The following is a 23,966-nucleotide window of genomic DNA, read 5'->3' as shown; positions in this document are numbered from 1 at the left end:
ATGGGCCGTGATCCCTGACAAAGGGTTTCATTATGGAGATATGATTAGGGCCAGGGGCGGACTGACCATTTGGAAACTTGGGCACTGCCCGAGGGCCTGGGGTTAGTAGGGGGCCCCATGAGTTGCCCCTGATACCTTTTTCATAGACTTTTTTGAGTTTGGGCAAGGACACAGGGGCCCCATGATCCCCTATTGCCCATGGGCCCCATGAGTTGTCAGTCTGCCCCTGATTAGGGCCTTTGTGGGGTAAAAGGCATTGCAGCAGGATGTGGACAGGTGAAACTATAGTTGTGAATCCTCTGCTTAATATATTAAAGCTGGTTTTATATAGGCAACAGCACCAGTGTGTTGCCCATTCATATCATATTGACATCTCGTATTTGCTCTCTTTTGGTATGTTAAATAGAACATTGAATATTGTGTTTATAGTATATATTGTGTACCAATGAATATAGTATTTCATTATATCTTTTAGATAGGTGCAAGAAAAAAAACCTGTTGATCCTGCCAAAAAACAGTGCTGTCTTGGTCCTGTGTACTCTTCAGCCTTTTCTCAAGCAGTCTTATCAAACTTGCACAGGGTATCTCTGTGAACGGCAAAACACTTCTCTGTTATAGATATTAGAGTGGGAGGTTTTCTATAGTCCTAACACACTTCCTGTCCCAGGGTGATAAAGCTGCTCCTCCATAAATACAATGCAGTGAGTGAGTGTTGTCATCTTGGGACAGGAAATCTGTCACTGGCAGGATCACTAGGTGAAAATAAGGTAAAGGAAAATGAAAGCAGCCACCACATATAAGGACTGCTAAATTGTGGCATATTACAGCAATGGAGTTCCCAGACTTGGACAACTACATTAACCAAGATCTGATTCAGGGGGCCAGAATATTCTGTTCTTGCCAACTTTCATGTATCTCTTTTCAGTCTGCTGAGTAAAGCAGAACACACTTTTACCAATGTATTTACAATATGTTGCCAAGTGCTGTAACCCACAGCAAAGTGCAGGATGGATTCCATGCAGATGGTATTGTACCGTACTTTGCAGTTTTATTTAATTGAAAAAAGGACGCATGTGTTTAGTGTATGTATTTAAACATTCATTAAATAACAAGGGCAACCATATTAATAGATGTTATAGATAAAATACTCTCTTATCCTATACTTAAGAAAAGTACAGAATAGGTGAACTATAATTTCCACAAGCATAGCCATCTCCAAGTTGAAGAAATAGAAAAATTGTAGCAACTCAGTAAGTGACAGAGTAGTTTATGTAGAGAGTCATGCTCTAGAAAACCATACAATGCATACAAATGGAAGTACTTAGCTTGTTGCATCACATACTAGTCTCAGTTACAACGTGCATTACAGAAACATCCCATTGTTAGTGGACAAAGCTGATTGGTGGATAGCTCTACTGTCCAGCCATCACACAGCTCTATCAAAAGACTCCCTAGTAATATTACCTTGTGTGATGTCCCCAGTTACTAGGGAATCAATATTGGTCAAGTAACCATTAATGATTAAGCATACTTGCAGTGTCTGTTTCCTTTTATTGTCTGATGGCAGGCAGATAATATATACTCATTTAACTTGTTGCAGATCTACAATGTCCATTATTACCCGTACAGGTTTGGATAAAAAAAAGCAATGCTGAAGGGTAGATTCAGTGGTAAACACAATAAAAAGGTTATGCTAAAACTGGTTTGCAACTCTCCTCTGCTAAACAGTTTTCTCCAGATCAATAGAGCTTCCTTTTCATTTCCTTTCCCAAGGTTGGGCTTCATCAACACAGAAAGATAAGTAAGTCAAAGTGGCAGCAGCCTCGAAGTTGCTTAGCAGTGACTTTCAATACCTAATCAGAAAGGAGAAGGAGCGAAGCATCTCCTGATAGCCAATGCCCAGGCAGGGCCGGGACAAGGGGTGGGCAGAAGCAGCAGCTGCCCTGGGCACTGTGGTATCATTTGAGGTGGGGGGAGGGCACCAAGAGGAGATTTTGGGGGGATTTGTGTTGGAAGAGGGAATTTGAGGGGCAGCGGGGGGGGGGGGGGGAAGAATTTCTCTAGGAGGGGAAATTTTGGGGGGAGGGGTGGTGATCTAGGGGGAATTTGTATTGGGAGGGGGGGATTTGTGCTAGGAGGGGGGATTTGGCAGGTGCTAGAAAAGGTGATATGGTACAGGGAGAAGGGGATTTGTGCTAGTAGGGATGACTGGGGGGTAGTTGAGGGTAGATTTGTGCTAGGATGGGGGATTGGAGAATTAATTTGTGCTGGAAGGGGAAGATTTGGAGTGGGGGGGGGGATTTGTGCTCAGAGGGGAACTTTGATGGGTAGAGTATTTGTGACTAAAAATTTGAGCTGGAGGGGTGGGGGGTACAAAGATTTGTGCTGGAAGGGGGGATTTCAGTAGGGGGGCAGATTTTTTTGTGGAATGGAGGGTAATTTAAGCCTAGAGGTTTTTTTTTTGGGGGGGGAATTTTTGCCGACACATAATGCTCATACATCTTGCAAGGGGGGCACAGTTTGGCATATTGGCCCTGGGCTCTAGATGATGTTGTCCCTGCACTGCGCCCGGGGGACAGCAAACTAGTTTACTATTTTGTTATTAAAAGTTCACTCACACCAGAATCATATGCTTTTTCCACCTACCTTTTATTATTTCTCCTGTCTTTTCCCTATATTTTATTAACCACATTAGCCTGCACTGTGTGCAATTTTTTTTTTTGTGAGATTTAAATATTTGCATTTACTGGATAACCTACTGACCATCACACTAAAGTATCATCAGCTGTAGATATATTAGTTTTTAGCAGGGGTTCCCTGAGACCCGAAGTTATTTCAAGGGTTCCTCTGTGTTGAAAGGGTTGAGAAAAACTGAAATAATATATGGCTCGCAAGAGTATGGCCAATCAAGGGTTCTCGATTTTTTACTCACATGGAATAATCAATTGTTTTTTGTGCTTTGCGAATATATTGGGCCTCGTTAAAGTGTTACTAATCCCAGGACTCTGCACTCACTATATCTGGTCTCCCACAGAACACACAACATGAAAATGCAATTACGTTAGTAAATATAAACTGATAAATACCTTTTCTCATCAGCAGTTAGAGCAGTCTTGTGACTTCTATCCAGCAGAGCACATGTTAAACTTGGAGGAGGAGTTTTTATTTTTCTCTAGGAGGATGCAGGACCTCCATGTTCTCTGTCTGGACAGTGCTGATTAGCCCTGTGCTGATCACATGCACTCCCCCCCCCCCAAAACAAAAACCTCTCTAGTAATATACACCAAACTGAGCATGTGCAGAATGACTCCACACGATATGTCTCATTGGGAGATAAGAGGGGACACTGGAAGTCAGGATCAAACAACATTTTTACACAATGCTGAGGATTGACCCGTTAGGTTCCACAGTGAGTATGACAAGCATGCTTTACTGCATATACAGACTGATTTTACTGTTGTTGGTTTAGTAACACTTTAATATGTACTGAATACTGCAGCAAATAAGCCTGAGTTTATCAATTACAGTGCAAGTCCAAGAATAAAAGCAAATAGCTGATTGTATTGGACAAGACCAATTCTTATATTTTTTTTAATAAAGATTATTACTGTGCATTCAAAATAAAAAAGCTTTCCAGCATGGACAGTTAAGTAGTTAGCACTTCTACCTCACAGTACTAGGGTTGTTGATTTGAATCCCAACCATGGCACCATGGGATTTGAATTCCAACCAGGCATGTTCTCCCTGTGCCTGCGTGGGTTTCCTCTGGGAACTCCAGTTTCCTCCAACACTCAAAAGACATGCTGGTAGGCTAATTGGATCCTGTCTAAATTGCCCCTATTATGTGTATGAATGAATGTAAGTTAGGGACCTTAGATTGTAAGCTTCTTGAGGGCAGAGACTGATGTGAATGTATAATAAATATGTAGAGCGCTGTGTAAATTGACAGTGGTATATAAGTACCTGTAATAAAATAATAACCCATTACACTGGCATTTCATATTCACTGTCCTGAAATAAAGAAACATTAAAATCACATATATGACAACATATTGTTTATTTTAAAATGTGCAGCAAATTACAGCAGCTTAGCATCAAAAATCTTTTCCGGAGCTGACTTCTAATATGCCTTTATGGTACAAACCGTATCTGTACTTCAAAGCAGCCAATTTATAAAAGGAAGAACACAAGATGATGAAGGTTACTGCAGAAAAGTGTCCAGTTGGAAAATTGTCTGTGAAATTCAGCCAAACAAGGTCCAGCTACTATGAAAGACTATGACTTGATAGATCAACATAGGTTTTTTAAACAAGAGACATTTGGATGTACACCTCCTGGCACTCTGGAATGAAGTAGTTGTACAAATAAATGCAGATCAGCCAAGTCTCTTCAACTACTAAAATGAACTTGTAAATACAGAGATGTAGGGGCTGCCATTGTTGACCTTCTACGATTTAAGGGACTTTTAAGCCTGGTACACACAATGAGAATATCAGACCAATGATCCTCAGTTTATACAAATATCCATAGAACAATGAACAGCTCCTTTACTGAACACATTCAAATTCTGCAAAGCCTTTTAAAAATGTCAGTAGGGCCCCACACAATGTCCTATATGTGTTCCAACATATTTCCTACTGTATATACATACCACCATTTGTTTAATGATATATGGATTCAATAGTGTTCACTGTAAATCTGTCCATAATGTTTTTTCTTTTTTTTTTAAATATCACAAATATACTAACCCAAAAACAAAAAATTAGCATATTGCAGCTTACCAATGCTTAGGTGTGATGGCTGCATTAGTTTTTTTTTTTTTGCAGGCATTTTTTCCCTTTATTTTTTCCTGGTGGTTCTACAAATAAAACACTTCCTTTCCCCTTATGACTACACTTTTTATTGTACAAGGAATGCCTAGTCCTGCAACAACTTAGGGGTGAATACTCCACTTTATGGCTCCATGCACACTAGGCGTTTTAAGAACGCTGGTAGCGTTAACTGTTTTTGTGTTTATTGAATATATATGGGGTATGTAGCCCTAAAGAGTATATATCAATCAAAGAGGGTGTCACCATACATAGAAGCAATAATATTGAAAAAATGTTCATATAATGTATCAGGAGAGAAACTGGATACGATCCTAGAATGCTCCAAATCCAACTTGATAGAATGGAAAAAAATAGTGTGGTTATGCGCTTACCACAAATACATACAATTTGGGCATTGTATGTAAATCCTCAGCAACAGGACATCAGGGTCTGGTCAGCAGCATGAGCAGCATCTGGTCACATCAGGACATCAAGGTCTGGTCAGCAGCATGAGCAGCATCTGGTTACCATAGCGGACACTCAGGGATGGTGGTACACACACTCTTGGGGGTCCCCTCAGACTCACTAGTAGGTCCAACGTTGTCCAGGCATCCAATGGCCCTTTATTCCAGATCACCACCTTGCAAAGCTATGTCATGAAGGGGTTAACTATCTGCTGAAATCCACTTCCCCTTGTGTGCCTTTATTGTTTGTATGGACTGATGATTATAGATCAATTATGCCTATGAGTACATTCTAGCTGGGATGACAAAAACTGCACTACAGGCGGATAGTACTTGTCCCCTGACCTGCACTCATCCAAAAAGAACCAAGCATACAGGGTTCGAGCAAGAAAGAGCGCCTGTAACAGGGATCCTTGTGAAGAGAGCAACTGCCGCCTTCCTGACTGTCCCACTGCTATGCTCTACACCTAGTCTATATTTTTATGATTTAAGGTATTGAGGATTACCCTGTATGTTAGCTGCTTACTCTGTCTGACTGCGCTTACCCTCTACATTTGTGTTTATTAGCATTTTGTTTTACCAAAAAAAAATATAATTTTTTCGCTCAAAAAAAACATCCAAAAATGCTGGTTTGCAGTGTTTTACTGCGTTTGTCTAGAGCGTTGTTACAGCTAAAAAACTCCTCTAAAAATCCACTAGTTCTTGTTTTTTTTCCAGCCACAAAACGCTGATTATGGTTTATGTGTGCATGGACACATAGGATAACATGCTTGGGGGTTTACTGGCTGTAGAAAAAAACACCAAAAACAGCCGCTGTAAAAACGTCCAGTGTGCATGCGGACTGAAGGAACGCCAGGCAATATGCAGAAAATGTCACAACTTTATTGTAAAATTCTTCCACCCTGTCCTACCGGGCTTTGGCATCTTCCACCCAGAGGGCTTGTGAGTCTTATGAATGCATCTTGTGAATTCGTTTTTATGGTATGTGGCCGTCACATTTTATGCATATTAGCTGGGGTTCCTTGGACTTTCAGAATGGAGTATTCACCCCCAAGTTATTGCAGGACTAGGCGCGCCTAGTTTTGTTTTCATACACAATAAGTGTGATAAAGTTTCTTGGTGCTTTCTTTTAGGCTCACAGAAAGTGACACAGACACTGGATTTCTGGCAAGATCAGTTATTTTCTGTACTTGAGGACAAGTGAACAGTGAAATCTAATGCAACCATCATATCTAAGTACTGGTAAGCTGCAATACATTACATTTCTGTCTTTGAGTTAAGATACACTTAAATGAATTACCTTCTTGTACTCAATTTTCTTATTCATTAAACTGAAAAATGCAAATGTTCGCACGTGGAAAAATAAATCGCTCAACTCGACTTATCCCAAAAAATCAATCAATATATTCCTATCACACACCATATTAAATTCAACCTTGTTTACTACCATTGTAAAACAGTGTGATTAAGTTCATGCTACAATTAATAAAATTTATTTTAAAAAATAAGGTGTACTGGTGACATATTTACCATAGGAATTGATTCAGTAAATTGTCTGGTGTGCACCAATATGATGCAACGTTGTGCATGTTCCTCTGCCATAAACGCCTGACTCTGGGCACAATGAACTTTCTAGTGTTAAAACAATTGAAGACTCTGCTTACTGAATATCCCCCTCCTATGATGACTGTTATCTTCTTGTTTGCATGCAGCCAGAAGTGCAGCTCCCACTGTACTTCTGTGCCCACTACAACTGTGAGCACAGCAGATTACATAGACCTCAGTAATACAGTAATCTCTGTCTCTCTCTCCCGCTGGCCATTCACAAAACATAGTCTGGGCTGTGTGTTTTGTGAATGTTTGGTGTGGATGGGAAAATCAAATGATTTCTCTAGTTCAGCCTGCTGGGCCGAATGAGAGAAATCTAAACATGTATGGCCAGCTTCAGCATGTAGCTACTCATTAGCAATCTGTTAAAGCAGAGGTGTCCAGCATTTATTTTTGGGAGCAGTTTTTTGTAAAACATTTTTCTCACTTAGCAAACACATGCGGCCGAAGAAACATTTGACAGCATCTTTTTACTGGACTTTTATAAGTTTTATCTTCCCAAAGAAAAATCTGCCACACTTAATAAACATTCAGCTTTTGGCATCATCTATATTTGTGAACAACTATGTTCAAGGATGAAGCACATGAAGAATCAAAATATCTGATAAGCACCTTGAGAATTCACTGAGAATTGCTACTACATTGCTCAAAAAAATTAAAGGAACACTTTTTAATCATAGTATAGCATCAAGTCAGTTAAACTCCTGGGATATTGATCTGGTCAGTTAAGTAGCAGAGGGGGTTGTTAATCACTTGCCCTCCAGAGAATGTACCCCCCTTCATGACCAGGCTATTTTTTGCGTTACGGTGCTGCGTTAATTTAACTGACAATTGCACGGTCATGCAATGCTGCACCAAAATTAAATTTACGTCCTGTTTTTCCCCACAAATTGAGCTTTCCTTCAGTGGTATTTGATCACCTGTGCGTCTTTTTTTTTTTTGCACTATAAGCAAAAAAGACTGACAATTTTGAGAAAAAAAACAATATTTTGGGACTTTTTGCTATTAACCACTTGCTTACAGGGCACTTATACCCCCTTCCTGCCCAGGCCAATTTTCAGCTTTCACTGCTGTCGCACTTTGAATGACAATTGCGCGGTCATGCAACACTGTACCCATATGAAATTTTTATCATTTTTATTGAGACAAATAGAGCTTTCTTTTGGTGGTATTTATTCACCTCTGGGTTTTTTATTTTTTGATAAAAAAAACAAAAACAGAAAATTTTGAAAAAAAAAAAGTTTTTTCTTAGTTTCTGTTAAAAAGTTTTGCAAATAAGTGATTTTTCTACGTCACTGATGTGCGCTAATGAGGTTGCAGTGATGGGCACTGATAGGCTGCACTGATAAGGAGGCACTGGTAGGTGGCACTGATGGGCATTAAAAGGCAGCACTCATATATGGCACTGACAGTCAGCACTGACTGGCACTGATAGGCGGCACTGAAAGGTAGCTCAAATGGGCACTGATATGTGGCATTGATGTGCACTGCTAGGCACTGATATGTGGCACTGATGGGCACTGGCAGGTGGCAATGATGGACACAAAGAGGTGGCACTGATGGGGCTACACTGAGCATCAGTGCCCTGATGATCAGTGTACATGTTCCCTCTGAGGAATGCCGATTACCGGCTCTCCTCTCCTCATGAGCTGTCAGCTTGTGAGGAGAAGAATGCCGATAACCAGCATTTCCTTATTTACATACGATCAACTGTGATTGGACACAGCTGACCACATGACCAAGCCGCCGTCATTGGTTCTTTCCATTGACCGTGATCCACTGTGTCCCAGGGACACAGCGCACCACCGATCGCCACGCTGTGCACCCCCAGGGGTGTGCACGCACGGTTAGTGGGAGGGCACGAGTGGGAGGACATCATATGAATGAGAGAACCGCCTTGCGCCTGTCATTACCTCACAGTCCAAGCTGTGAAAATAACAAAACAGTCCCAGTGATCAGTATATGTGATTGACCACCACGTGTCTTCAATAAAACTAGAGCTAACTAGTTACTAGTGGTAACCTGGCAACTGGTAGCAGAGTGGCCAAATGCTGTGAAGCTCCTGCACACAGGTAAAACTGACTGCACAGATCTAGAAGAGATACACAAGACACACACAAAGCACAAAATTCAGAGGTTCTTGTCATGGGAGGATGTGAATGGAGAGGGTTTAGGGGCATCCTTTCTGTCCATTGTTGTGGTGCAGTATCTTTCCCAAATTTGAGGGATATGGTGGACATATACATATTCATACATATTGGAATAATACATCCATGCGTTTGTGACATGGTGGTCAATCACATTTACAGATCACTGGGACTGTTTTGTTATTTTCACAGTTTGGATTTGTTTTATTGTCACTTAAGTTTTTTTTGTGATACACTTGTTTTGAGAGCCATACCATTGTAGCGCTGCAATTTATTTATATGATTTGTACACAATTGATCTGATTGTTTTGCCAGCAGCTAATTTTTACACTTTTACGTTTTGCGCAGCTTTTTTAATATTGTGTTATAATTGTGTCAAACTACTGAGTACCATTTTGAGTTGCTGCAATGAAATTTCAGCAAAATGGATGAGCCTTCTGCATCATTTTTTTCACTTTGAATTTCTGGGTGTCTTTGAACTCAGTCCTTTGTAGGTTGATAATTTTCATTTCCATCAAACAATGGGGCATCCTTATGTTCCCAACACATTACCCAGTCCATATCAGTATAGATATCCAGCATGATAATTTTCTTCATTGAGATCTGATGTGTTTTCAAAGTGTTCCTTTAATTTTTTTCAGCAGTGTACATCCATCAAGCCAGATATTGATGTGTTAGTTTATCAAAAACAGCGTCACACATCGCACTAGTTTTATGTTGCCCTCATTTACTTTTATAATAATTACAAAAATGAAGTTTTATTACTCAGACAGGTACATTATCTACAGGTGAAACTCGAAAAATTAGAATATCGTGCAAAAGGTCATGTATTTCAGTAATGCAACTTAAAAGGTGAAACTAATATATGAGATAGACTCATTACATGCAAAGCAAGATAGTTCAAGCCGTGATTTGTCATAATTGTGATGATTTTGGCTTACAGCTCATGAAAACCCCAAATCCACAATCTCAGATAATTAGAATATTACATGCAATCAATAAAACAAGGATTGTACATAGAACAATATCAGACCTCTGAAAAGTATAAGCGTGCATATGTACTCAGTACTTGGTTTGGGCCCCTTTTGCAGCAATTACTGCCTCAATGAGGCGTGGCATGGAAGCTATCAGCCTGTGGCACTGCTGAGGTGTTATGGAAGACCAGGATGCTTCAATAGCGGCCTTCAGCTCTTCTGCATTGTTCGGTCTCATGTCTCTCATCTTTCTCTTGGCAATGCCCCATGGATTCTCTATGGGGTTCAGGTCAGGAAAGTTTGCTGGCCAATCAAGCACAGTAATCCCACGGTCATTGAACCAGGGTTTGGTGCTTTTGGCAGTGTGGGCAGGTGCCAAGTCCTGCTTGAAAATGAAGTCAGCATCCCCATAAAGCTTGTCTGCGGAAGGAAGCATGAAGTGCTCCAAAATTTCCTGGTAGACGGCTGCGTTTACCCTGGACTTAATGAAGCACAGTGGACCAACACCAGCAGATGACATGGCTCCCCAAATCAACACAGACTGTGGAAACTTCACACTGGACTTCAAGCATCTTGCAGTGTTTGCCTCTCCATTCTTCCTCCATACTCTGGGTCCTTAGTTTCCAAATGAGATGCAAAAGTTGCTCTCATCAGAAAAGAGGACTTTGGACCACTGAGCAACAGATCAGGTCTGTTTTTCTTTAGCCCAGGTAAGACGCTTCTGTCGTTGTTTGTTGTTCAGGAGCAGCTTGACAAGAGGAATACGACATTTGAAGCCCATGTCCAGGATCCGTCTGTGTGTGCTGCCTCTTGATGCACTGACTCCAGCTTCAGTCCACTCCTTGTGAAAGTCCCCAACACTTTTGAATGGCCTTTTCCTGACAATCCTCTCCAGACTGCAGTCATCCCTGCTGCTTGTGCACCTTTTTCTTCTACACTTTTCCCTTCCACATAACCTTCTACTAATGTGCTTTGATACAGCACTTTGGGAACATCCGACTTCTTTTGCAATTACCTTTTGAGGCTTTCCCTCCTTATGGAGGGTGTCAATGATGGTTTTCTGCACAACTGTCAGGTCAGCAGTGTTTCCCATGATTGTGATTCCTACTGAATCAGACTGAGAGACCATTTAAAGGCTCAGGAACCCTTTGCAGGTGTTATGGCATAATTAGCTGATTAGAGTGGGACACTTTGAGCTGAGAATATTGCACCTTTTCACAATATTCTCATTTTCTGACATTGTGGATTTGGGGTTTTCATGAGCTGTAAGCCATAAACATCACAATTATGACAATTCATGGCTTGAACTATCTTGCTTTGCATTTAATGAGTCTATCTCATATATTAGTTTTACCTTCTAAGTTGCATTACTGAAATAAATGAACTTTTGCACAATATTCTAATTTTTTGAGTTTCACCTGTATATCGATCGTAAACTGATCTGCCTGACTTTTCTGCTATCCTTATTGTTAGTGTATTTTATGTGCGGCCCAAGACAATTCCTTTTCTTCCAATGCGGCCCAGGAGACTCAAAAGGTTGGACACGCCTGTGTTAAAGAAACCTGTACTGAGGTTTCTACTGCTGACTCTTCCTTCAGAAAATGCTAGTTGCCTGGCTATCATGTCAGTCCAATAGCTTTAGTGCATTCTGAGGTTCAGACCCAGAAAAGCATGGAGATCAGGAGTTGTGGCTTCACTTTTCCGAATCTGCATGCTTGCTCCAGGTCAGTGAATCAGAAAGCATTAAAACCAGGGACTGCCAGGCAGCTAGTATTCTCAAAAGCCAATTCATAAGTTGCAGCTTATATATTTTTCTCTGTACTGGTTTCCTTTAAGACTGCTTTCTCGCTTTGTAAATTCTCACTGAATCCAGGGCTTCATCTTCTCTATGCTTTATATGCAAATTAGAAGACAAAGCTTTTTCCTTTAAGTGCTTGACTTAAGCTGGCCATACGTGTATCAAAATTCGTCTGGTTCAGCTGGAACCAGCCAAATTTCGAACTATGATTGAGCACTGTGGTTGTACAGTAGTCAATCAGTAGATTGGTAGGTACAACCACCCTGTTGGATTTTCCCTGCTTGATCAGCGCTGCAGGTTGTAGATTGCAGCACTGATCGGTGTATTTTAAGGACAGGAAAGTCTCCCTGCTGTCAGAATACAATAGCTCACTGGGAGGATTCCCCCCATCCACCTTGATTGTGTGAAATGGGGAATCAAGTCAGTTTTTTCATTCAACCTCCTGGTTGGAAAAAAAACCTAATGTATGGGCTGCCTTAGGCTAACAAAAAAAACTAAACATGCTTGAGGTACATCAACATCTATTACATTGATTAATCAGCAGTTCATTAAAGGATTGTTGACTGTTATGTCTTCTAATGTTCCTTGCTATTTAACCTGTGAGCACACCCCATCTCTGTTCCGTTCCTGTGTTTTCAGATCTCCCTTACTTGACTCTTTATATTCCAGTTTTTGAACTGCTTGTTCAAGATCCATAACAATCACATCTACATCTTCTCTCGAAGTCTCCCGACCAACACTCAAACGCACAGCGCCACGTGCAGATTCTCGGGGTATTCCACTGCTCAGCAGCACATGTGAAGGACTGCAGGAAAAATTTTAAGTCGTGATATGTAAGTGTATTTTCAGTGTAATACCTACTACAAATTGACAGATCCACATGAAACACTGAAATAGTAATATGATACATAGGTGGAGAACTGGCCAGTGACCAAGACTGATTATCACCCTTTCTTAGAAAACTGAGCTCCATGCATAAAAAAAGGAAGTATAATTTTGTGTCCCCCCATGGCATTCAGACTCCAGCTGACTTTTTCTAGCAAAGGTAAGGAAATGAAGGTAAGAATCTGACTGGTTTCTATGGGGAAATAAGGCACTTTGTTTTCAGATGTTTTAATATACAGAATGAGGAAATGTAAAAGAAAAACTCAGATCAAAGAGAAAATTAGAATACTGCTTTAAAATGAGGAGCTATTTTTATTGTTTCAATATAGACTATTAGATACTTCTGGCAATACACATGGCAATTTCAACTACAAAAGGCCCAAACAAATAAATACAAATACATTTTCCAGTCCTTTAGGAGTTTGTTATTAAACAGATACAGATGGTACAGATGCTAAATAAAGGATTTAAACAATAAAAAAAAACGCAATCAATATATATTAGAATACAAAATAATTAAATAATTCAACTAGATAAGAGTCCTTTTTATTTTGAGCACCACCGATGGCTATTGCAAGGATTGGGAACCTCTTAAAGGGACCCAACCACATATGGACCTGAACCCAGGAGCTGAGGAGCAGAGTCAACCCATGCCCAGGGGGGAGTACTGAGAGCATTAAGACCTATATTACATAGGTCCGTGAGAGAGGTGAACGGTGAATTCATATAGTGGTGGAGCAATGTTATATGTAGAGAATAGAGTGTGGCACAAACATTAGGATTAGTATGCACAGACGAACACTGAGTTTGTGAAGACATTTACAGGCGTACCTCGGTTTACGAATTTAATGCTTTCTTTTCGTATTGCGAATAGGAATTCCCATAGGAATGCATTGAAAACCAATTAATCCGTTCCGGAGGTCAGAAAAAAGTAAAAATAAGTCTTATCTGTTCAAAACTCTTTATAAAGTGCACTTTAAAGGCATAAATACTGTACAGGGACATAATTAAAAATTAATTTGTAAATGCATTGAAAACCAATTAATCTGTTGCAGAGGTCAGAAAAAAGTAAAAAAAAGTCTTATCTGTTCAAAAAACGTTATAAAGTGCACCTTAAAAGCATAAATACTGTACAGGGACATGATGAAAAAAATATTTGTAAATGCATTGAAAACCAATTAATCCGTTTGCATTGCGAGAAAAATTCATAAACCGAGGCATTATTTTCAATGGATTTTCATTCGTAAACCAAAAATTACGTTAACCGAGGTACGCCTGTGTTTAGAAGCAGCAAGTTCATTGATGTATGTTTTGGACAGATGATTTGCAGCACTGAGACTGTGGACTCATATACCATTTTTGTTTGAATGCATGGTTTTGTAAAGTTAATAATGAGGTGCTGTGACATATTTTAGTATGTAGAAAGTGTTTATTGTTGCACTTATTGGTTGAATTATTTTATTTTTATCATTGCACTTACTGGTTAATTTATTTTATTTATATCAAGGTTCCCCTTTTTTTAATTGGAATTATAGGTAAAGAAAGGGTAGCACTACACCATACACTGTTAAAATTTAGCTGATTGATATGGGAACACAGTTAGGTGTTAGCAGCAACCCACACATGTAGTTTTGGATTGGCAGCACAGGAGTTTTATATTACATGTATTGGATAAATACAACATACCACCAACAGCTTCTACTCTTATTGCAGTTGGTAGGTTGCCTTGATCTGTTAAGCTGGGTACACACTGGCTGAAAATTGACCAGTTCAGCAGAAACCCACAAAAGTTGGCCAGTGTGTACAGCTTTCTTTCCAACAGAAGCCAATGTAATGATCAGCTTTTGTCAAAGGGACAATGGCTGCAAGTGCTGATCTGTGAATTCAGCTTCTGGGGTGGGGGGTGTGGTAGTTGGGCAGGAGAGCCAAATGAGTATGCTATGAATGTTTTTTGTGTTTGAAAGTGGAAGAGTTTGAAATTTCCATGTGTGTGTAGCCAGCATTAGACCCAGTTCTCGCAAAGGGACATACTTAAATAGTCCAGCATCTGACAAACTGAAAAATGTTCATCATGCTGACTGGCGAGAGAGACTACATGAATGAAAGCAAGCGAAGCTCATATTGCATTATGGCAAAAGAGCTTTTGTTTTCCTTCTTTCCTGGTTTAGACTAGCTCAGCTTTAACATGTCACACACACAGATTCCAGTTCAATTCTCCCACCCTTGTTATGAGATAAAGATTTTGGAAGCTCATAAATGTAATTTTTCCCAAAAATAATTTTCATCTTTCTGACAGTGCACCAGGGTAATGGTACAGTTTAGAAATAAACATCGCTTAAAGTATACAGTATCTCTGGGAAAACCCTTTTTGTTTTGAATAGCACAGGTAAAGGTTAGACCCTCTATAAAGTGTTTACTGCTGTCTGTATCCCCATTGAGGTGATTAACCCATCCATTCCTATTAGTGACCATTGTCAACAAGAACAAAAATGAGGGGAAATCCAAAATTTAGGAGCTGTCCCCAAAAACAAGAGATGAGCGGCAACTTTTGAATAGAGAAACCTATTGTCTAAGGCAGGGATAGGCAACCTGAGGCTCTCTAGCCATTGTGGAACTACATTTCCCATCAGGCATTGCAACATTACAAAACTGACAGTTACAGCTATGACTTGCAGAGGCATGATGGAACTTGTAGTCCTGCAACAGCTGGAGAGCCGCAGGTTGCCTACCCCTGGTCCAAGGGGACAATAGGTTTCTCTGTCTAGAGCAAGCCATTGATGAGTTATTTTTTTGTTCAACAAAAGGGATGGGGGTATCCTCCCCACTGTGTCATTGTATTCTGACAGCAGGGTGACTTCTCCGCTATCAGAATACACTGATCAGCACTGCAGGCTATAATCTGCAGCACAGAGAGCAGACATTTTCCAAAAGGCTGGCTGAACAAAAGTCGATCAATAGATTGACTTCTGTTCAACCACAGTGCCCATACATGTATTGAAATGTCCCTGTCAAATCAGCCGAATTTCAATCCATGTATGGCCACTTTAAGAGGGGACTTTTCCTCACTTTGGAAGATTTACTGTAACTTCCTGTTATATCTCTGGGACAGAAAGTAAAGCAAAATTTCCACAGTATTAAACAGATGGCAATAAAATACTAAACAATATGGTAGTGTGACCAGAGCACCCCTACCTAGAAAAAGGAGGTTACTAAATGATCCACGCGGAGTAATATGGGTTCAAAAATTACAAACAATATTTTATTTGATCACATAGATCATAAGGAGGTTAAACATGAGCACGGTGAACATGTCAAACAGATAAAATCATTTTAAAAGCACTTAGCGTCTTCATTTCAGGGTCATTTTGGCAAGTAGAGTACCATATAAGGCAATATAGGGTAATGGCGTGGTTTGATCCTAGGTTTCCATAAATCTCCAACTTGTATTAGAATGAACCATATATTCCGCAGATATGTTCTCAATATGAGCCAGGATGTGTAGAGTAGCCTCCTGGTGTGTAGAAACTGGAACATAAAAATAAAAAATAAAAAATAGATATATATGAAGATATGGGAGCTGAATCGCACCTAAGCCACACCAAACCTCCCTATACAGTAGTCAGTGGACACTTTCATTACCTTCTCAGTTGTAAGGCTGTCATACCCACTTCTCAAATGTGGGGACTTCCTGGGTAACCACCCCAAGTGAAACAAAGTCCACAGTACCAAATGATTCTGGGGATATATATAAAGATTATTGTATAGATCACAGGCATCAAGTAAAACCCTGAAAACAGAGACAAAATATAGGTATATTACCATCAATAAAGATCAAGAAGACTCCCGTCGACTTGAAATAGGATCAGGTCCTTGATGCTTGTTCAAAGGTGCATATGGGGGTGGGAAGCCAGGTAGTCACAATGCGTGAATTCCAAACACATATATTATGTATGTAGCAGGCCGTGTGTACCTGAGTCTATATACCCAATAAAGGGTTTCCAAAAATTACTCAATCTGAGAAAGATGAAGCGGTTTAAATAGGATATGGCTTTGTCACAGCATACAATGCCTAAGTAGGATAGCGTATATATGTATATACATGATCCCCCGAACGGCGGTGTCACAGCTCCTTGCTAGGAAGGCATGAGGCCCTCTGAAAACCACCATAAGGCTACTATTACAGCGGTTCGCAAACGGCAATCCCCTATGGGAATATACCTTCCACCGGTGGCAAGTTATTTTAGCTCACTGCTGTTTAGATTCATAGAGCATATATGGAGTTAAGAGGGTATGTCATATGGGCCTAATTTACCCTGCATTTTTGGGGAATTTTTTGGAAATCCTCTTCAGAGGATCATGTATATACATATATACGCTATCCTACTTAGGCATTGTATGCTGTGACAAAGCCATATCCTATTTAAACCGCTTCATCTTTCTCAGATTGAGTAATTTTTGGAAACCCTTTATTGGGTATATAGACTCAGGTACACACGGCCTGCTACATACATAATATATGTGTTTGGAATTCACGCATTGTGACTACCTGGCTTCCCACCCCCATATGCACCTTTGAACAAGCATCAAGGACCTGATCCTATTTCAAGTCGACGGGAGTCTTCTTGATCTTTATTGATGGTAATATACCTATATTTTGTCTCTGTTTTCAGGGTTTTACTTGATGCCTGTGATCTATACAATAATCTTTATATATATCCCCAGAATCATTTGGTACTGTGGACTTTGTTTCACTTGGGGTGGTTACCCAGGAAGTCCCCACATTTGAGAAGCGGGTATGACAGCCTTACAACTGAGAAGGTAATGAAAGTGTCCACTGACTACTGTATAGGGAGGTTTGGTGTGGCTTAGGTGCGATTCAGCTCCCATATCTTCATATATATCTATTTTTTATTTTTTATTTTTATGTTCCAGTTTCTACACACCAGGAGGCTACTCTACACATCCTGGCTCATATTGAGAACATATCTGCGGAATATATGGTTCATTCTAATACAAGTTGGAGATTTATGGAAACCTAGGATCAAACCACACCATTACCCTATATTGCCTTATATGGTACTCTACTTGCCAAAATGACCCTGAAATGAAGACGCTAAGTGCTTTTAAAATTATTTTATCTGTTTGACATGTTCACCGTGCTCATGTTTAACCTCCTTATGATCTATGTGATCAAATAAAATATTGTTTGTAATTTTTGAACCCATATTACTCCGCGTGGATCATTTAGTAACCTCCTTTTTCTAGGTAGGGGTGCTCTGGTCACACTACCATATTGTTTAGTATGCATTTCTTGGGTTTATGGATCCACACTTACAGGTTAAGTGAGCCGGAGATATGACTATGACACTAGTCATTCGTGTCATTTCAGGTGGCCTCTTTCTGTTCTATTTTTGTGACATGGCAATAAAATACCCTGGCAGGGCTTTTAATCCTTCCCAACTCCAAAACTAAAAAAAAAAAAAAAAAAGTTTTGGCGAGATATACTTATATCTTATAACAAAATTCCTATTTACCTGTCTCCTCGGTCTGAATGACAAGCCGCTCCAACACTTGCCTGAAGAGAATGACAATGACTCAGCCATTCACGTCCTGCAAGAAAGATATGATAAAGAATAATGCAGGTCTCACAAATACAGAATTTGCTTTGTGGTGCAGAAGAACTGTCCACACTAAATGTTTGCACTACATTAGAATTCTGCACTCATACTAGTTTACTTAGCTGGTTACTAGTCCACTTGGGGACTGGACTCCTGCTTCATATCTGTCTGTGTAGCACCAAAGAGTGGTCCCACCCCTCTACATTTACACTGCAGAACCTCATTCCTCTCCTCCTTACACAGCTACAACTAGCCATGATATGAACTTCCCTGGATGTATCCAACCTCAACAAAATAATTTGATAAATCAAATGCTATATTTTCCAGTCTAGTCACTGCTGTTCCCCAATGGATATGCCCAAATCTGTTAAAGGAAACATATATTGATATATAATAATATGCAGGTTCACATTGCCGACCTCCTTCTAAATGGTAGACCTAGAAAATGCATGGCAACATTGAAATCAGAACCACCAAAGATATCAGAACCACTAATATGTTTATTTGTTCCATGTCAATGACCATGACAGTAGAAGGATTGGCATGAAAGTCAGGCAACTAATATATTCAAAAGCAGAGGTCAGCAATTGCAGCCCAAATATTTATTTTTGTTTAACTTTCTATATAATTCATTATGGCTAGCAGTGGGATCATGCATACAACCTAATGTGTTAGACTAGCTAAAAGCAGAGCCTATTTAATCTGACAGACCAGCGATCCCATTAAAATCTGACAGGGTACTCAACACCCAAATTGCGCAGAGGACAAATTATGAGAACCGCTGACCATAATGATGGTGCAATCACATTTTTCATAATGGGTTCTAGATATTCAAGTGCATATTTCATGACAGTAAAACTATGTCTTTGACCTACACACAGGCAGGGATTGTCGAAAACAACTTTTGTATGCATTTTGGCGTCTGTGAGTGACTTTAGGTCATGCAAGAGCCACAATGGGATAGACATGATGATATGCAATATTGTAATATCTGGTGCCAGTGACAAGTAACACTGTGATTATAATCAGTGACAAAGAGAAAGTGTGGTTACAATCTAAGGACATGTATCTCAAGTAATGGGGGCGGAAAGGGCAGTGGGGAAAGTGCACCCCAGGCCCAGGGCTCTCTAATGCCCAATAAAATGTCCAGTGCCCTGACAACATATCTTAATAAAAACTGCCAGCCGCACTAATGTAAATGTTAAGGCGGCTGGGACAGCAACTACGGCCGGCCTTAATATTTGTATTATTGCAGCCATCCGGTCCCATTAAGGTGGTGCGCACGGTGCACTTACAAGGCTGTCCCACGGACCTCGGCTCATTCCTCTTTCGTCTGCGGTAGTGTTGGGAGGAAGTGACATATAACTTCACTTCAGCCACTTCACTGCACTTCAGCTAGCCACATCCAGCCAGCCAGCCAGCCCTGCAGGACGGAACAAAAGCACCACCGGACACCAGGGAAGATGGAGTGTTGGAGAGTACATTTTGAAAGGAGTGAAAGAAAACAGGAAAGTGATGGTGGTGGGGGGGGACTGAAAGTATGCATCAAAGAGAAGAGCTGAAGGAGCCCATGAAAAGGGGGACAAAATGGGTATTAAAGGAGGGAGTGAAAGAGGAATAAGGAAAGAGCATAAAAGGGGAAAGGAAGGGGGGCATCAAAGGGTGGGCTAAAGTAGGGCATGTAAACAACACAGGTCTCTCTCCTGCCAGCAAGGACATGCTGTTGCACAGCAGAGAAATACACAGCAGCATGTCTCCCTAGTAAAACACATAAGCACACAAAGAAAAACAGCACACAGTTAACCCTTTGATCGTGCCCAGTGTCATTAGTACAGTATAAGTGCTTTTTATTAGCACTGATCACTGTGTTAGTGTCATTGGGATGTCGGCGGCAGTCAGTTCACACCCAGTGTCAGAATGCCCCCCGCAGTCCCGATATAAGTCGCTGATCATTGCAATTACTAGTATAAACATTTTTTAAAAAACAAAAATTACAGTATATATACCATTTGTAGACACTATAACTTTCATGTAAACCAATTAATTTGCAATTTGCCCTAAATTTATGAAGAAATTATTTATTTTATTTTTTTATTTCTGGTACTTGTATAGCGCCATCAATTTACGCAGTGCTTTTACATATATACTGTATTTTATATTCACATCAGTCCCTAACCCTCAAGGGGCGTACAATCTAAGGTCCCTAACTCACATTCATACATACACATACCTGGGCCAATTTAGACAGGAGCCAATTAACCTACCAGCATGTCTTTGGAGTATGGGAGGAAACCGGAGTACCCAGAGGAAACCCACACAGTCACAGGGAGCACATGCAAACTCCAGGCAGGTGGTGCCGTGGTTGGGATTCAAATCAATGACCCTAGTATTGCCAGGCAGAAGTGCTAACCATTTAGCCACTGTTAGATTTTTTTACTTTTATACTGGATATGTTTTATAGCAAAAAGTTAAAAATATAGGTTTTTTTTTCTCAAAATTGTCGGCCTTTTTTTTTTCATAGCGCAAAAAATAAAAACCGCACAGGTGATCAAAGACCACCAAAAGAAAGCTCTATTTGTGGGGGGAAAAAAGACATAAATTTCATTTATGTAGTGTTGCATGACTGTGCAATTGTTGGTCAAAGTAACACAGTGCCGTATCGCAAAAAATGGTGTGGTCAGGAAGGGGGGTAAATCCTCTGGAGGGCAAGTGGTTAATACTCTTTACTTGTGTGCCTTTGAGAGAGTGAGAGGTAGAGGAGGAGTTGCTCAGCTTAATGGGCTATTAGTGTGAGGTAATGGGAACATTGCCTAAAGTTAGGGGGTATTGGTGGATTTTTATTTTATGTATGCTTAAAATTATTATTTATTTTAAAAGTCTAAAAATTGTTTTATTATGTACAATCATGTACATTGTAGAATACTGCACAAGTTGTTTTGTGGAATAAATTATAATGTTTCATAAATTAAATTATTTTTGGGTCACGACTTAATGACTAAGGACAAATGTGGGTCATTAGGTTTCACAGGTTGAGAATCACTGATCTAAAGGAGTGTCATAAAAATTACACTGCTCAGTGTGAGTTATAAAGAATACGCCACAAGTAACTGGTATCTATACAAAGAAAAGGATCAACCAAATTGTTTCTAGAAAGTCATTAAGTGTAAGATTCTAGGTGAAACAGTGTACAACTGTGCATAACAATGATGATAAATAAAAATAATTACCTAGGACAGAGGGCTTCAGCAGTGACACATTGCATGTGTTAGGAAGGCGTTTTGTGCCAGGGAAGCGAGAATTAAATCGGATCCTGTCACCAAATACAGCCTACAAACATATTTACACAAAAACATAAAGTCAAATGCTAGGGAATTCATAAGCTGTACCAAACAACAATATAAAATGTAATACTATCAACAGGTGGATATAGATAGGTGGCTACCACCACCACCTTACAATGCTAAGGTCCTGAGTTTACTTCCACACAGGGAACACTGTTTGCATGCAAAGAGTGTTTGCATAAGGTTCCTCTAGCTCAGTGTTTTTCAACCTTTTTTGTGCAAAGGCACACTTTTTTCATGAAAAAAATCACGAGGCACACCACCATTAGAAAATGTTAAAAAAATTTACCTCTGTGCCTATATTGACTATATATAAAGTAATTCTCTTGAATAGGAATCAAACACAAAGAAATTATTTTATAATTACTTTATTATGAAATAATAAAGTATTTTATAATTGGACCCGGGGGCCGGACCAAGAGTAGATGAATGATGTGTATGTGTCATCCATAGTAAGTATAGTAATATTCCCCCATAGTAAGCATAGTAATTAATCCCCCATATAGTAATTCATCCTCCATATAGTAATTCATCCCCCATAGTAATTCATCCCTCATATAGTATTTCATCCCCCCATATAGTATTTCATCCCCCCATATAGTATTTCATCCCCCCATATAGTATTTCATCCCTCATATAGTAATTCATCCCTCATATAGTATTTCATCCCTCATATAGTATTTCATCCCTCATATAGTATTTCATCCCCCATATAGTATTTCATCCCCCCATATAGTATTTCATCCCCTCATATAGTATTTCATCCCTCATATAGTATTTCATCCCCCCATATAGTATTTCATCCCTCATACAGTAATTCATCCCTCATATAGTAATTCATCCCCCATATAGTATTTCATCCCTCATATAGTATTTCATCCCCCCATATAGTATTTCATCCCTCATATAGTAATTCATCCCCCCATATAGTATTTCATCCCCCCATATAGTATTTCATCCCCCCATATAGTATTTCATCCCTCATATAGTAATTCATCCCTGATATAGTAATTCATCCCCCATATAGTATTTCATCCCCCCATATAGTATTTCATCCCTCATAAAGTAATTCATCCCTCATATAGTATTTCATCCCCCACAGTACTATTCCCCCCCCCCCCTTCTAGTAAGCCAAGTCCCCCGTGTCAATTCACTTACCTTTTGCGTTCCTCTCGCTGTCTTCCCGCGCCGTTCGGGTCTTCAGGGCGGACTGTGAGAGGAGCCTAGCTCCCCTCCCCTCACGTTCGGCACGCTGCCCCGCCTACACACATCCTGACAGCCACATCCGCAAGCCGGATTAAAAGGTCCGCGCGGACTTTTGGGGCTGCCAACCGAGAGGAGGCAGGGGAGCGGCCGACCGAGAGGAGGGAGGGGAGCAGGCGCCCGGCACACAGAAGAGCCGCATTAGACTGGGTAAAGAGCCGCATGTGGCTCGCGAGCCGCGGCTTGCCGACCACTGAATCATTAGATTCTAATGATTGGTCTATTTGTGAGCCGAAGCCACATGTTACAGATGAAATTGGAATTTTTCCCACGGCACACCAGACAATATCTCACGGCACACTAGTGTGCCGCGGCACAGTGGTTGAAAAACGCTGCTCTAGCTGTTTGATTTCTGTCACAAATGGCTATATGTGTGCTATATACCAATGGTTCTTGATGCATGAATGTCCACAAAGGCAAAAAATAATGATTTGTATGACTCCATTCACTTCCATAAAGATAGACAGCTCCTTTTTTGGGGGGTTTTGTGATATGTAAATACCTTCTCTTATAAGAAGACAATGCTGTATTTGACAGTACTTTAGAAGTGGGCTTTTCAGTTCCTTTTATACCACCTCTCAGCAACCTTAATGGACATTGTGACCTTAACAGTTATACTGCACCCCTGGACTCACAAGCCGTAAACCATATCTTACACTGATGAGGGCTAAGAGGCCTAAAACAGCTGCTTTTTGTTTGTTGTATAGAGCTCTCCAAATATCCCGCGTCCAAACAGAAGTAAGTCTTCACTCTACATGATGGTTATGGTGTTCTGGGTCAACCAGCATTCCACTGACTCAGTTGCTGCAAGAATTTACGCCAAGCTTCAGGGGCAAAAGTCAACTGCAACAACTCAAGAGGCCATGCTCTTCAGAAAGTGGTTCCTGCCTTCCATGTGTCCATCTCATTCAACATCAGAGAGCAGATTTCGTCTAAATCCTTGGCATTCAGTTTGGAGTTGAGGGCAAAGCCCTGAAGTCTTGTGAGAAGAGACTGTCTGAGATAAATACAAAATTCAGACAGGTACTCTGCAGTGAGATCCTCACTGTGTTGCAGT

The 23,966-nt window shown here is 40.3% G+C and overlaps 1 protein-coding gene across 1 annotated transcript in view; it reads right to left on the bottom strand.

The window, feature by feature from the left end:
* Positions 1 to 12,306: 12,306 nt before the first annotated feature.
* The window catches only part of SCLY (selenocysteine lyase), a 61,557-nt gene continuing 49,897 nt past the window's right edge, over positions 12,307 to 23,966 (bottom strand). The window contains exons 11-13 of the mRNA XM_089672325.1: positions 21,533 to 21,632; positions 18,222 to 18,297; positions 12,307 to 12,607 (exon numbers count right to left, since the gene is read on the bottom strand). Coding sequence (XP_089528451.1) covers positions 12,391 to 12,607; positions 18,222 to 18,297; positions 21,533 to 21,632 — 393 coding nt within the window. The 3' untranslated portion in view covers positions 12,307 to 12,390. The remainder of the gene's footprint in view (positions 12,608 to 18,221; positions 18,298 to 21,532; positions 21,633 to 23,966) is intronic.

Source organism: Staurois parvus, unplaced genomic scaffold (genome assembly GCF_062004578.1).
Source record: "Staurois parvus isolate SC_StPar_1 unplaced genomic scaffold, SC_StPar_1.0 ptg000126l, whole genome shotgun sequence".
Taxonomy (NCBI): Eukaryota; Metazoa; Chordata; class Amphibia; order Anura; family Ranidae; genus Staurois; species Staurois parvus.
This window is presented reverse-complemented; position numbering and strand designations above follow the sequence as displayed.